Here is a 15,827-nt window from a genome sequence, read left to right as displayed (position 1 = left end):
GCTTACTTGGCCCTGTTTCCCATCCATTACTCAAGCTTGTTGAGTAAGATTTAAATTCCTAGAATATGAACTCCTTGACAGCCAAACCTGTGTTTGTCCTCCGCACCCCAGATCTCCGTCCCTCGCAGGCATCGGTCATTGTTGAGATACAGAGGAACGGGGGGGGGGGGGCGCTGAACAAGGGGATTCCTGGGATGCAGAGTGTGAGAATTCTCTCCCATCTAGATTTCAAGCACTCTGACATGCCCTGGCCTCCGAATTCATCCTACAACATCCAATCAACGGACGGAAGCGTGAGTACGCGGACGGGTACGCGGGTGGCGGGTGGCGGACGGTGGATGATGAATGATGGATGGATGGACGGACGCTGGATGGATGGATGGACGGTGGATGGTGGATAACAGCCCACTCACCTCTGAGAGCCCATTCCTTGGGCTGATTACCAACATCCTGAGAGGTGGCCCCCACCCACCCATCATACACCGTTGTCCACACAGGGGAGGAAACAGCCACTAGAGACTGGCTGTCTGTCCCTGGCCTAGATTCTGCACATACCTCAGCAACTTCCCTCCCAAGCACCGAGCTGACACCAGTCAATGAACATCGAAACTTTGCCCCTCACCCAGATTCAGCTCCTCCCTCTAAAAACTCCTTGAGTAATGGCCTGCCCTTCAGAACTGACCTCATTCCTCTTGGTGGCTTCACCCCTCCCGCACACGTCTGTTGCACATGCACAGTGTGCTCAGGGACAGTGAGCACACTCTCAGAGAGCTCAGAGCCCACAGCAGCAGATGCACAGGTAACAAGTCACAATTACACCAGGAGCTGTGGACACCCCAGAAGTGGCCCCTCACTCAACAGAGGGAGAGAGAGGAAACCCAGAAGCCTTCCTGGAGAAGGTGTCTCTGCGCGGAGTCTTTAAACATGAGTGGGAAAGCCTCTAGTTTCTCACCATCAAGTCCAACACCCCCTCGGCCCAAGCTGAGGAGGATGGCCTCTACTCCTATTTTGGGTAGAGCGGTCATCATGCGTGGGTGTCGGATTCTGCATCTCTAGGTGTGATCACACGATTTCTCTTCTCTGCTCTGTTGATGTGACGGAGTGCGCTCGCTGATTCTCCAGTGTTGACCCCGCCTTCCGTGTCTGGGATAAATCTCACCTCTTCAAGCTCCCTGTATCATCTTTCCATACAGTTGGGTTTGATTTGTTAATATTTTGCCGAGGATTTTTGCATCTATGTTGATAAGAAATAGAGTTTTCTTGTAATGTCTTTGTCTTGGTGGTAGGGCATAGTGGCCTCATAGAGTAAGTTATGAGGTGTTCCCTCTACTTCTATTTTCTGGAACAGATTGTAGAGAATTGGTACAATTTATTCCTTAAACGTTTGCTAGAGTCCTCCAGTGAAGTCATCGGGCCTGGTGCTCTCGGTTTCGGAAGGCTGGAGATTATCGATTTAATTTCTTTAATACGCATGGACCATTTAGATTGTCTATCCGTCCTGCGCGCCTCTTGGTAGATTCTGTCTTTCAATGAATTTGTCTATTTTATTAAAGTTATCAAATTTGTGGCATGGAATTCTTCATAACATCCCTTTATTATCCTTTTTTTTTAAAAGCTTTTAATATTTTTATTTATTTATCTGACAGACAGAGATCACAAGTAGGCAGAGAGGCAGGCAGGGTGGGGGGAAGCAGGCTCCCCGCTGAGCAGGGAGCCCGATGCGGGGCTCGATCCCAGGACCCTGGGATCATGACCCAAGGTGAAGGCAGAGGCTTAACCCCGAGCCACCCAGGCGCCCCCCCTTTATTATCCTTTTAATGCCTGTAGGATCTGTAATGCTGAACCACCTTTCTTATATTAGTAACTTGTGCATTGCTTCTCTTTTTCTTAGGTGGCTTGGTTAAAGGTTTATCAGTCTAGTCATCTTTTCCAGGAACCAACTTTTAGTTACATCGGTCTCCTCCATTATTTTCCTATTTCCAATTTCATTAACTCCTTTTTTTTTCTTTAAAGATTTTATTTCTAAGAAATCTCTACACCCAACATGGGGCTCAAACTCCTGACCCTGAGAGCAAGGGTTGCGTCCTCCACTGACTGAGCCAGCCAGGCGCCCCTCTGTCTGTTTTTTGTTTTCTTCTGCTTACTTTGGATTTAATTTGCTCTTCTTTTTCCAGTTACCTGAGGTGAAAGCTTAATTATTGATTTTAGATCTTTTCTTTTCTAAAATGTGCGTCCATCTATAATTTATCTCTAAACACTGCATCTGCCGTATCTTACCCATCTAATCATTCGTAGTTCCATTTCCATTTAGTTCAATTAGAATATTTTTAAATTGCTCTGGGAACTTTTCTTTGACTTATGTGTTATTTATTCCCCAAATATTTGGGAGACTTTCCAGCGATCTTTCTCTTAGTGATTTCTAGTTTTATTCCTAGCATTGGGACTTCTCTAAGTGCACTATATTGGATTGATTTCTAAGTTTAATTCTTGTGGTCTAAGAGCAAACTTTGTGTGATTTCTAGGCTTTTGTTAAGGTGCTCTTCCTGGGCCAGATCGTGGTCCATCTTGGAGAATGTTCCATGTAAGCTTGAGAAGAATGTGTGTTCTGCTCTTGTTGGATAAAGTGGTCTGCGGATGTCACTCGCGGCCAGTTGGTTGATGGTGGAGTTGAGCGCAATTACGCATCTGTAACTTCCTGCCCGTGGGTTCTGTCCGCTGGTGGAGGGTGCGGCTGCTCCGACGCTGACGGGGGCGGGTGTGGCTGTGGAGGGTGTCCACGCGGTGGGGCTGGCGGGGCTGCCAAGCTTTGCCTTATACATGTTCACCCTCTGTTGTTAGGTACACACATGTGGACCTGCGCTGGCGGGCTGGCAGCCAAGGAGGGGAAGGCAGCAGGAGGAGAAAATGTCCCAGAGTGTGGCAGGGCAGGCCCAAGGGGCGGGCAGTGAGGGAACCGAGGCTCAGGCCAGTTTGGCAAATTCGGCAAGGGATGTCTGGGCCTTTCCATCCCCAGGAGGCACGTGGGGCTGCGCAGGGGGCTCAGACCACTGGGGGGTAAGGCTCGCCTGAAGGGGCTCGGAGGTACGAGGCCCCCCCATCCCGGTGCCCACACCTTCGTGTGGCTTCCTCGACTTGAGTGTTGGGGAGACCAACCCGAAAATCGGGTGAGAGTGGCGCGTGTGCGTGTCTCTGTGCACGTGGTTGCGTCACGCTGGACGGTCAGCCCTCTTCCGGGTTGCTCTCTCCTTGGCCGACCCCGGAAGCGGCCACACTGGCGGGCAGCACGTGCAGGGGCCGTCTGGCCAACAGCCAGCAGGAAGCCGAACCGCAGTCCTACAATGCAAAACGGAACGGTGCCCACAACTTGAGCCTGAGCCTGTGCGCCCCAGCACAGCTCCCAACAAGACCATGGCCGCGTGACCCCTGTGCAGAGCACAGCGCCCCAGAAACCCAGAGAGAGTAAGTGTGCGTGGCCGGAGCTGCCACCTTGTGGTGGTTTGGTTTCACAGCAAAGGCCGCTGGCGTCTAAGTCCAGGGCCCTAATGCCAAGGCCTTCGAGAAATTCCAGGGGAGTCGGGGACAACCTGGCCAATGCGGAGGGGCGTGTCGCCGGCCGCCAGACACACCGGGAGCCGTCGCAGACTGCGGCCGGGCTGGCTTCCGAGACCTCGCGGGACGGACGTGGGCTGGGTGGTAGGTCGGGCCATCCGTGAGCAGAATGACAGGCGTGGGGTCCGCAGGGACGAGGAGGGTCCCGCAAGGCTGCGGAGCCTGACGGCCCGGCCCCCTCGCAGCTCCCAGAACCACCTCCTGGAACCGTCAGTAGAAGCTCGACGGCAAACGCCGGCAACAACACGATTTAATTACGAGATGACGACAGTGAAATCAAGGAGCCTACTGCGTGGGGGTCGCGGTCTCCGGTGGCCATCGGCGCCCGCGAAGCTCGTCTGCGATCAGAAAGAACTGCGGCGCACGCCGGGGAGAGTTGCCGCCGGTGTCAACGCCTCCACACGGATCCTCCTCCCACAGGCTCCGAATTCGCACCGGCCCCGCGGCCGGTCAGTTCCAGTTAAATCTGCCTTTTCTCATCCAGAGAAAATACCGCGCACTCCACCTCCAGCGCACTGGTGGCAGTCCACCGGGAGGGCCGCACCCAGTCCCTCACACTGCCCGGCCGCCGAGGAGAGTGGCCCCACGGGGCTGGCCTCCCACCCGCGGGGGCCGCCCGCCCTGGGCCTCATCCTGCCGTACGGACGGCGGTTCCTGTGACCCGTGCCCGCGTCGCCGACCACCCCGACCCGCAGACGCAGTAGGAGGAACGTCGTGTGTGAGACGCGTGCTGCGCGGGTGACCTCGGGAGCCCGGTGAGTGGACATCAGCGGGCCTCCAGGTCAGAAACGGCCCTTCTGGTCTGGACGCCAAGACCTGTGAGTCTGTCCCCGCCCCCTCACACGCCCCGCGGCTGCCGGCTGCCCCGGACGGAATCTGGGAGGGAGGCGGACGCACCGGCCGGGCTCCTGGAAGGCGCAGACGCGAGGACACGGAGATGCAGGTCGCTCCAAACCGCACGTGCGTGAGCAAACGTTTAACTTCACGCCCGTCCTTTGCCCTAAAATACGGCCCATCTGGGGACGGCGGGTGGGAAGCCCTGCCCAGGGCGGCCCCGCCGGGCTCCCCGCTGAGGAGGCTCGACCTTGTGAGCAGCGAGTGGACGGGACGGCCCGCCGTCCTCCGCGCCCATCTCTGCACATCTCCCTTTTCCTCTTCGTTTCTGTTAGATTCTTACCAATCACTAAAGCGGATTCTCCCCTTCAAACCGGAGGGTACAGGTTTGCTGTGAATCTTCTTCAGAACCCGGAGCCCTGCTCCGCCCTCCGGGCCGCCCCGCTGCACGCAGCCCTGCAGGCCCCCCATGGCACAGGGCGGCTCCTGTCCACACCCCTGTCCCGAACCGGCCCTGCCCGTGGGGGTCCCCAACCCCCTGCCCTCCGGAGCCCGCCCTTCTCAGCCAGCCCCCCAGAACTCAGACGGGGGGGTCCCTCCGGTCGGACCCCACCGGCGGAACGCCCAGTCTCACGGCACGACCCTCGCCCCACGGCCCCCTCGGAGCTGAGCTAGGCTCCAGGCACACGGGAGGGGCCCCCGCCCCAGGGATCACCGGACCCAGCAGCCCTGGCCCAGCTTGAGCCTCCCTGGGAGGCCACTCAGGACAGCCCACGGAAAGTGCGGCCACGACTCACCCAGCGCACGGGCCCCACCGCAGCGCCTGCCCCGTGGAGGGTAAGACACACGCGCTGTCTCAGGGACGCCTGGCGGCTGCAGGTTGCCACCAGCAGGTCTTGTGCTCGAGTCCAATGCAGAGTCCCTGCTAAACGCCAGGAGGGCGCAGCTGGCGGTCAGAGCCTGGGCCGCTGGGGAGGGTCTGTCCCGGGGGGCCGACAGGGAGCACAGGCCGGGGCACAGCAGCCACAGCCCCGAGCACACAGCGAGTGCGCACAGGCCTGCCTCTCCCTCCACGCCCGGACATCCGCACCACAAACACGGCTGTGGGGGCAAACACGCTCGGGGCGCCTGTGACCTCTGAGAGCCTCACACGCCCGGGGGCGGGGGCCGAGCACCTCGGGGATGCCCGGCGGAGGCAGCGGGCGGCCTGGGCTCCGGGCCGGGACCACAGCAACACAGGCAGTGCGGGGCCGAGCGAGAGCACGTCTGGAAGCAGAGCCCCTGGGCCCTGGGGACGGTGTGGCACCAGGGCCCGGGGCACGCTCTTTCTTCTGCGTTAGAGCCCAGTGTTTCCTTATCTGTGAGGGGCGCCTGTCGTCTGTCCGTCGTCTTCAAACCACCGCTGGTCTCTTAAAGATGAGTTACTCGTAAGGCGGCCTGGGGGGCTCAGCTGAGCCTCTGACTCTTAATTTCAGCTGATCTCAGGCTCATGGGATCACGTCCTGCCGTCGCACGGTGGGATAGCGTCCTGCACTCGGCTCGTCTGGTTGGGACTCCTCCCCGTCCCTGCCCCTTCCCCCCAAATAGATACATCTTTTAAGAAAAAAAAAAGAAGAAGAAGACAACTTGTAAAGCTTCATGTGTAAGGAAAGCCCTTTTCTGCGGCTTGGGTTGGAAACGGTCTTTTGACACTAACAGATCTGAGCACATGCACGCACAAACTTTTAAATTTTATCCTGTTAAATACGTTACTATTTTCTGCTATAGTCTCCAGAAGTGTAGTCACATTTGTAAAGGGCAACCCCACTTCCGCGGCCATAAATGATCATTTCATATTTTCCTGGAATTTTCATTAGTTCACTTTCACCCGTGTGAAATACACCTATCAAGAAAAATAACTGTGGCCTTAAAAGGGTATAAATGTGTGTTTCTGTCACACAAGTAAATCGATCCTCAGGAAAGCTGTGTGGCTCCGAGACCAGCTTACTCTCCCCCACGGCTCTTGCCATCTCCACCACACGAAACAGCTGCTGCGGCCCCAGCCACCACGTCCACATTCCAGCCAACAGAGAAGAAAAAACAGCAGGAAAGAGCTCTCCTCCCTAAGGGCGCTTCCCTGAAGGGACACTTCCCATCACGTCCCATGGGTCGGGTCTGCTGGCCTCGCCCGGCTACCCGGGCCCCTCCGAGGGCGAGGGGGCAAGGCGGGGCGGCGGTGGTGGTGCGGATCTGCGGGAGTCTGGGCCACAAGCACTCCTGGGAAGGAGAGCCTGCTCTCGCCAAGGCGGTGATCCCAGAGCACATGAACCTGGGCGGTGTGAGGCCCTAGAGAGGGCATGAGCAGGAAGGGACACAGGGTCCCCGTCGGTCATGGGGAGACCACGACCTCTGCCAACTGAGAGCAGGAGCGAGAAGGCCCGGCCAGGGTGGCGGGCATGCAGGGGCCCTGAGCTGAGCCACACCATGAGCACCGCCCACAACTCGGACACCAGAGGAGCCAGGCTATGGCTCTGCCCCTTCGCGCTCCGAGCAGAGCCTCACCGCCTGGAGCAGAGACACTGAGCGGGTCCAAGCCTGAGTCCCCAAGCCCAGAGATCACAGAATCCCGGCCCCAGATGACCTACAAGTGTAGCAGGAGAGAAGGCTAGCGGGGCTGACCCAGAGCACGAGGTCGGAGCCTGCCGTCCAGCGGGGCTGACCCAGAGCACGAGGTCGGAGCCTGCCGACCGTCCCAGGCTGCCCGGCTCCGACCACCAAGGGTCCCCCCGCTGGCGCTGGGCCCTTGCACCCCCACCCCTCCCAGCAGCTCCCCTCCTGGGATGCTGACGCCAAAAACCTAGACAAACAGGGACCATTTTCCGCCCCTTCCGGTGGCTGCAGAGTGGGCTGACCCCGGGAGGTGACCCAGCAGAGCCCCGAGGTGCCAGCACGTACCAGCCCCTGCTGGGCAGGCGCCGCCCGTCCCACATCCCCCTCTCACCTTGCCTGGCCGCAGCCCCGACCCCAGCCCTGAGCCCTGAGCCTGGCGGGCCAGGCTGGCTTCTGAAGAACCCCCGAAGGCAGCACGTGGTGGGGTCCGGGGCAGGTCCCCGTGGGAGCCCGCATCGCTGCAGCCTGTCCCAGGCGACTGGGAACACGCTGGGAGGCACGACTCCACTCCAATGGACGCCACGGACGGAAAGTTCACTCTGCGCAGACCCCGACAGCACCTTCTTCCAGCCTTCGGTGTGACCGTGACCACGACCCTGACCGTAAGCGGTGGACCGTGGTGGGAGGGGCCAACAGCCGCCCTCGCCCTCCCCAGCAATCTCGGCTGCCGCCCCAGCAGGGGGCTGGAGGGGGGGGTGCCTGGGTGCAGCCCCCGCTCTGTTCGCAGACCGCAGCCAGCGTCAGGCCCACCGTGACCCCCCCGCCGAGGGCCACAGTGGATAAAAAGCGTCCGTCAGACACAGGACAAGCTATCAAAGGAAGACATTTTATTTTCAAGTTTCTATGGAGATGTTACAAACAATGGAGACTGAAGGGGAAAAAGGAAAAACATTTAAAAATTTTAAAACTACCACTTTAAAATAAAAATATGATTAGGTAAAATAATAAATAATGCCATCCCGTGACAACTTTAAGAGGAAGGCATGTCGCGTGCCTCGATGAGCTGGCGGGGACAGGCTGGCACGCGCCCGCCCAGCGCCCTAGAGAGGGAGGAATGAAGTGGCCACACCGTCCAAATCTTGACTTTATTTTTTAATATAAAAACCGCATTTTTGGAAACCCACCCTACCCTTTCCCCTAACATAATGCTTTACCTCTTAAAAATAAAAATAAAGTACTAATTCTATATACATCACATGTACCATACAAAAATGTATCCAAAGTTTCTATTGCTACCAAAGTGTTCTAAATTAAAACAAGTTACAGAAAGCCCCTGTTGTAAACAAAAGATTACAAGTTACAAAATCAAAGAACACACAGCCAGAGTCATTTACACAACAACCAACACATCCGGCTCCCAAAGCAAGTTGAATTTTTATGTGCTTGTATAAAAATGCATATCAATATACTTCTGCAAATTTATCTTTCATTATAAAGCGAATGAGTACACTTTCTACAATAAATATCCCGCTGGGAGGCACACCCGTGGACAGGCGAGGGCAGGCGGCAGAGGCTGGAGGCCGGCGAGGCCGGCGAGGACGCGACACCCAGAGCACGCGCCCGCCCCGGCCCTCACGGGGGACGGCGGAGTGTTTTTGGTGATTTGCAAGTGATGTACATAAACTTATTCTCCACCTCTTTCCACAAAGTACCATCAAAATAATGTCATTTTCTTTCTTAAAATACACATTTGTCATTGTAAATTTACATCCCGTCTTATTAAATAGTGGTACTCCGTGTAAAGAGTATGATTTACAAAATTATTAAACATTCAAAAGTCTTTAAAAAAAAGCTACAGGTCAGAGAAAGTGACGCGAGCAGCGGCCTCCAGCCGGACGCGCGGCGGCACAGACGAGCCGGAGGACGCAGCCGCGCCGTTCAGAGCGCCCAGACGGGGATGTTCCCAGAGAACTTGGAAATAAAACCGGCCCTCCGCGCGGAGGGCGAAGGAAAGAGCCAGGCCGAGGGTCAGAATAAGTTAAGTCTGGAACGATATACACGCATGTACAACTTAGCCACACTATGGACAAGGCCACGCGAAGGCGGGCGGGTCAGTCGATGTCACTGAGGTCGCTGGTGGGCTCCCCGTGCACGCGGCTCAGGTGGCTCATGGCGCGGTCGAAGGCGACCCTCACAGCCTTCCTGATGCTGGAGTTCCGCCCCTCCATCATCTTCAGTTTGTCTATGGTCTCGTCCATGCCCAGGGGGACCATCTTGGACTTGGGGAGCCACTGCCTTTTTAAGAGAGAGAAGAGGGAGCGGTAAGGGCCGCCCCCGGGGACCCAGCAGCTCCGAGCTCCTGGGCTGGCGGGGATGCGCGGTGGGCGCCAGGCGCTCCAGGGCCAGCCCAATCAGCCAGCCCTGACCAGCCCCGGGGCCGCGGGCAGGGGGCACGGCCTGACCCTCCTGTGAACCTGGCAGGGGCTGGCGGCTCAGGGACCGTGTGCAAATCAAGACTTCACCACGTCTCCTCCACGACACTTACCAAGGGGCCACTGCACCCTGGAGGCTGGCGGGAGACCAGCACAACCCATCAGCCGCCCTTACCTTACCTGAGTGGCCACCACGGGCACACACAGACCCTCCCTCGCACAGCGGGCAGGGGAGGGCAGGGCCACGCCAGGAGGGGCGGGCAGGTAGACCAGGCTGTGGGGCGGCCGCCCGGCCCTCTGACCAGACACGGCGGGCACAAGCCCCCACCACATCTGACCAGGACCAGGTCACGGTGAGGAGAGGGACACGGGTGAGGAGCGCCCCGGCCGCCAGCAGCACACACAGCGTGATCGGTCTACACCCCTCCACTGGCCCCACACGGCCCCTCCACGCTAGGGAGCCCCTCGCCAGCACAGGGAGCTCTCGGCACGGAGACCACTAACGCGGACCCCATGCGTGCTTGGGGACAAGGGACCCGAGCACCGTGGGGGTTGTAGGACCCCAGGCCCAAGAGCACCGTGTAGACCCATACGAGAGGAAGTGACAGGGTCCGGTCAGCTGTCCCCCAGCAGGACCCTGGAGCACCGAATGGCGTGACAGCAAGCCCAAGGCCAGCCCCAGCGCGGCCCGCGCCCCTGCACTCACCAGCTTCTCTTGTTGTCGAAGAAGAGAACGAGGAACAACTTCTCGTCAGCCTTGGTCTGCATGTGCTCACCTATCTTCAGCACGTCCAGCGGCGGGGCCGGGATGGTGACCCCGTTGTGGTGGCCGGGCACACGCGGCATCTTGGGGTCAATGATCTGTCAAAGGGAGGTCACGTCTGAGGGCCCGTCTGCCATGGCCCCGGAACACACTGCTCCCTGACCCCGCACACACGTCCCCCGGCCAACGCTCAGGGGACACTTGTCCCGACAACAGCAGCGGCACGGCCCCCAGACTCGGGGCTCAGGACCCCACAGCTCAGCACCCTGGCTCCCCAAAAGGCAGCCCCATGGACCCACACAACGCACAGCCCAGAGTCGTGGCCCCACAGCCCGCTGCCCCGAGGCTCACCAGGGCCGGATAGGAGGGGTAGCCACTGCACTTGGCCCACACGACTTTGAGAGGCTCGAGGACGGAGGCCGCAGCATCGGTTGAAATCCACATGCTGTTCTGACCGACCTCTGGGCAGAGAAAGGAAGGACGCGGGGCGTCATCGGGAGGGCCGGGCACCGGGCACGTCTCAGGCCACCCCTGCAGGAGTCCCAATAGACCCACTCCCACCTGACCCCAAAGCCTGGCCCAGCCAGCACCTGCCCAGCAGGTCCCTCGCGCTCCACCAGATGCGGAAATGTGGGGAACCGGCAGGCCTGCGGTCCCCCAGGTATGGCTGCAAATGGCCACCGAGCCTAACGTCGGTGGCCTCCAGAGTCTCACAACCAGCAGACATTTTGACGGAGTACCCCCCACACGAAACGATAATGTGCAGGACAAAGCCGTCCCCGTGGTCCCCACGGCCCCCCTTGCCGTGAGCGGCAGCCGTCCCCGTGCGCGTGGAGCTCACAGTCCCCTGGGACGGAGGCCAGCACGACCCCGCCCGGCAGAGCGGACGGCCGCATCACGGCCCACGGAGGACGGGGCGCGGACTCACCGGCGGCGATCCGGGCGGCCTTGGCGTAGTTCCCGTTCTCGATGCAGGAGATCAGCTCGCTGCGGTCCTCCAGCGTGTGCCTACGTACCAGCGCGGGCTTGCCCCGGCCACACCTGGGCGCGCTGAAGCTTCAGGAGGAAAAGCAAAGCTGCGTCAGGACGCGCTCCTTCCCCTGCGCTCCGTCTGCAGCCGGAGCCGGGCCCCAGAAGGCACCCGGGGCAGGTGCACCCAACAACCCGGAGCGTGCGGGGCCCCCCCGGGGCAGACGGGGGTGCTGTGCTCGCCACCCTTCCCATGAGCGCATGACTTTGGGAGGAAAAGATAAAGAACAAGTGTAACCAGATCCAGAAACTGCCCGTTTTCCGCCAACAGTTTCCCATCTCTGGGTCAGCTCCACAAGGCAGGTGGATCACAGGAGGCGCAAGCCCCTGGGGCGGGAGGGGGAGGGGGAGGGCGGGGCAGGGCAGGTGGGCGCGGGTCAGCCAGCGGGGCCGGGCCCACCTCGCGTCACAGAGCGGGCTGCTGCTGGAGGCGATGCTAGACTCGGAGGCGCAGCGTCGTCGGGGCGCGGCTCTCCTCCCTGGGGCGCCGCCCGGCTCCTGCGCGCTCTGTGCACCCCCAAAGCCATTGGTGAGACCTGCAACACAGGCCCAGGGGCACCTCAGTCCCACGCTCCGGACCACGCTGCGCAAGAGCGCTCCCGTCCGAGGCCACGCGGCATCAGGTGGCCCGTACCCCCACCCCGCAGCGTGCATGGCAGAGACACGGAGGTGCCCTCTGAGCCCAGAGACCGCTGGTCCCAACACGACGCTCTTCAACACAGAGCAGCGCGGTCTGCACAGGCCCCACAAAGGCCAAGCCGAGCGCACCCGCGTCGTCCTCCCCAGCTCAAAGGACTCTGCCACATGACGAGCCCCCGCGTGGGGGAGGAGCCCTGCCTGGGTGAGGCCCCTCGCCACCAGATCAGGTTCACACACGGGAGCTTCAAGGGGAACAGCAAGTCCGAGGAAACACACGCACTCACGAGCACGCCGGACACGTGAAAGCAGGCAACGCGCCCTTTAGCCCTGTGCCCCGCGGCCCACAGTGCCAGGACCACTGGGGAGGCGACCGTGACCACCCCTCGGTTTGCCAACAGTCTGTGTAGCCGAACAAAACACAGTTCACCCAGAACCACAGCAACTCTGAACCGCACCGCTGCCTCCCGAAGCACCCGACGCCCCAACAGGGCAAGCGGGCAACTCCCTCGGGGCCCAACAGCTGGGACACTTGGCACATTTCTCTTCCCAAAAGCAATCTCATTCCCATGCTCAAAAAGAACGTTAACTCTGGGGGTGCCTGGGTGGCTCAGTGGGTTAAAGCCTCTGCCTTTGGCTCAGGTCATGGTCCCAGCGTCCCAGATCAAGCCCCGCATGGGGCTCCGGGCTCAGCAGGAGCCTGCTTCTTCCTCTCTCTCTGCCTACTTGTGATCTCTGTCAAGTAAATAAATAAAATCTTCAAAAAAAAAAAAAAAAAAAAGTTAAATCTGATTCTTTAAACATTTTCTAAAGGAGGCGGCCAGATTTCGGGGTCTCCTCATCGACTTTACACGCTACTTTCTCAGCAGCCAAAGCACGCGTTCAATGAGCTCAGCCGAGAAACACAGCCGCGGGCAGCAGGCCACTGCTCACAGGACAGCCCAAAGCGACTTGTTCTCCTGGAGTAAGTCCTGGAGACGTCTTGTTCCAATGCCCTGCGACTCAGCAGTACCGGTACGGGGAGCACCGAGCTACCGCGGTGCTCACGCCCGCACCCCGGCGGGCAGGGCAGCTGGCGGGGGCCGAACTCGCCCAAGGCGTTCGGACAGTCGTGGCCCATAAAGCGCAGCTGCTGAGCGGAAGCAAGGCCAGCAGGTCGGGGACACGGGGAAGAGTGAAGCAACGCCCAGGGTCCCCCAGGAGCTGCAGAAGGCAGCAAAGACCCCAACCCAGAGACAGCCCACCCCACCCAAGCTCCCTGTAGGGATGGCAGGACAGAGCCACAGTCCCGCAGGTGCACGTCCAGCACCCGGCAGCAGTGAAGCCACAAAACCACCGCCTGTGCCTTTGAAGAAGCCCCAGGACATCACCCAACTGGCCCTATGGGCAACTGCCTGAGCAACAAGGACATGCGGCCACAAAGCAGCTCTGCACGGGGTCACCTTGGAGCTGGGGCCTGGTGACTCGGGATGACCTCGCCGGGCACTTGCCACCTTCATCCCAGGTCCCTTCCACCCGCACCTCTCCCTACAGAGCTGGAGCGGGCACTGCTGGGGCAGGCGTGAGAGGCACTGGGAAGAGCCCAGCCAGGGCCCGCGCCTGTCCCCAGCAGGGCAGTCATCGCTCAGAACAGCAAGAGAAGACGCCTGCTCCAGAGCGCCCTGGCCAAGGTCCGACCGAGGCCCAGCGCCTGTGTAGAGGTGTCCAGGGAAGACGACGACCCGGCACCCGTGTTCCCAACGTGGCGCCAGGCTTCACTTGCCACCAGGAAGGCGGCACCAAGGGGGAAAGTGAAACGACCTCCCGGGGCACGAGAGGACACCGACGCCCACAGCGACTAGTTCCACGCGCCGTGTGGCTGCTACCCGGGAAACATCACTACAGCTGCCGACGAGCAGGCATCACAGACACGCCCGGCAAGAGGAGGCTGCTGGGGCCGGAGCACAGCCCCCCCAGGCCGCCCAGCCCTCCCAACATCCTCAAGGTGGCCGGAGGCCGGGGCAGCAGCGTCTCTGCCCCCTCCCGGCCCACAGATCCCCTGCACAGACACACGCTCCCTCCCAGCCAGCGGTGGCTGAGGGAGCCCCGGGCCCCACCCTGGCACAGCCCGCAAGGCCAGGGCAGGTTTTGGGGTCTGCGCGGAGATGGGCGCGCGAGCCACTCGCAAAGGACAGGCGTTCACGCGGCACCTGAGGCCCTAGCGGAAACCACGTCCACACCACCTCTAACGAACCACTTCAGGGAAACATACGCTTCTCAACAGTGAACGTCGAGTCCGCGTGCTGCGAAACCCGGGCGACGAGCTGGCCACGCGGGAAAGGCTGGCGGCCTCCAGCGCAGGAGCCGCGCCCCCAGAGCAGGCGGGACCTGTGCCCAGGCCCTGTTCCGCCCCACAAGGACCGTCCTCTCGGCCCCCTCGGGCACAACACCCTGAACCAAAAGACGCTCTGGCCCAGCAACTCCCCTGGGGAGCCTTCCTGGGCACAGCTGGGTCCCATGGGGAGGGGCTCCCAAGGGGCCTCCAGAGACGGCCGGTCAACAGCGGCAGAAGCTCAGCCCTCGAAAACTTCATTACAGCTTCGAGCTCGTGGGAACAGCTCCCGGCCACCGGGCAGTGAGAAGTCCCTGGCGGTCCCCCACGGGGATGAGGTCCACACCCGCCACACCCTCACTGCTCCTCAAGGAACCCTCTGCTCGTGGGGCAGGAGGCAGAGAAGCAGGGTGCGCCGCGCTCCCCGCACCCCACACCCCGTGGCACAGACACCGGGGCGCTGCCTGCCAGCCCAGGAACTGCCCGGGACCCCGGACAGTATAGCCCAGGGTGTGCCGCCGGGCCAGCTCCCGAGGCCGAGGGGCCAGCTCCCGAGGCCGAGGGCCCAGCGACTGTGCTCGGCCTCCCGAAGTGCTGGGGCCACCCGCTTCTTCGTTCATACGCCTTTATTTGTACTGCCGGCAACACAATTGCGTTTTTCAACCTTTTCATAAAAACAGCAAATGAGATCCCAACCACCCTGCTTTCGCCTAGACCACCTCCTGGAAGCGGCGGCGGCGGCAGGGCAGGCCCCCGTGCACAGCAGACGATCGGCGTGGGGCGCAGAGACAGAGCTGCCTGGCTGGCTCAAGGCCTCCCCGGGGCCCGGCCGGCAGGGAGACGCACGGAAGGAAAGGCAGAAGGAGACCAGGCAGAAACCCAGGAAAGACAGACACTGACAAGTGAGGGGAGGCATCGGCTGTTCACACATCTTCCGGCCGGGCCGCACCCTGCACCCGGCCCGGAGCCCCCGGTCCCTCCAGGCCAGTCCCGTGCCTGCTGAAGGCGGGATCACAATCTCGGTCCACGTAAGTGGTCCACGTAAGTCATCCGCGGGCGCCGGAGGCGGTCTCGCCCCCCGGCTCTAAAGTCGCCCTCGGCAACGCTCACACCTACCCACGGGGTCAGGGCGGGCTGAGGCGGCGTCCCTGCCGACAGCGGCCGGCTCGAGGAGGGGCACCGGGCGGCTCTCCGGCACCGGCACCGTTGCTCCCGGGGGCGTCTGGCTCTGACTTACAGAAGGGGGTGGGCGGGGTGGGGCCCATGTCCTCCACGCGCCGGTGTGCGTGTTTTTGTTTGGAAGATGGCTGAACAGATGCTCCCAGCGTCCTCCACAAAATTATGTGAGACCCCAGGGCGCAGTGACCGCTCAGCAGAGCTCCGGTCCACGTGGTGAGAGAGGACAATTAGGGTCCAAAGAGTGAGCTACCCAGCATGCTAGTGGTTAAACTGAGAACCTGGAAAACAGCGAAAAAGCCATTTAGTCTGACTGGGGGCACCGCGAGACCAGCCTCCACGGAGCAGCCTGAGGGTGAACGTGACTCCCTCTCTGTGTCTCTGTGTCTCTCCGTCTGTCTCTGTCTCTGTCTCTCGAGGTGGCCGGTGTCTGCCTCCATCTGTCTCG

The 15,827-nt window shown here is 60.6% G+C and overlaps 1 protein-coding gene across 8 annotated transcripts in view; it reads right to left on the bottom strand.

The window, feature by feature from the left end:
- Nucleotides 1-7,904: 7,904 nt before the first annotated feature.
- BRD1 (bromodomain containing 1) overlaps nt 7,905-15,827 on the bottom strand; it is a 41,360-nt gene continuing 33,437 nt past the window's right edge. For all 8 annotated transcript variants that reach the window (XR_014313949.1, XR_014313950.1, XM_082739464.1 and 5 more), the window contains 5 exons: nt 11,657-11,792; nt 11,156-11,283; nt 10,579-10,688; nt 10,171-10,325; nt 7,905-9,327 (listed from right to left, as the gene is read on the bottom strand). Coding sequence is in view for 6 of the 8 variants with exons in the window: in XM_082739464.1 (XP_082595590.1) it covers nt 9,144-9,327; nt 10,171-10,325; nt 10,579-10,688; nt 11,156-11,283; nt 11,657-11,792 (713 nt within the window). In the remaining 2 variants the exon portion in view is untranslated. The remainder of the gene's footprint in view (nt 9,328-10,170; nt 10,326-10,578; nt 10,689-11,155; nt 11,284-11,656; nt 11,793-15,827) is intronic.

Source organism: Mustela nivalis (genome assembly GCF_964662115.1).
Source record: "Mustela nivalis genome assembly, chromosome: 7".
NCBI lineage: Eukaryota > Metazoa > Chordata > Mammalia > Carnivora > Mustelidae > Mustela > Mustela nivalis.
Note: the sequence above shows the minus strand (reverse complement) of the source record. Positions and strands in the feature narration are given on the sequence as shown.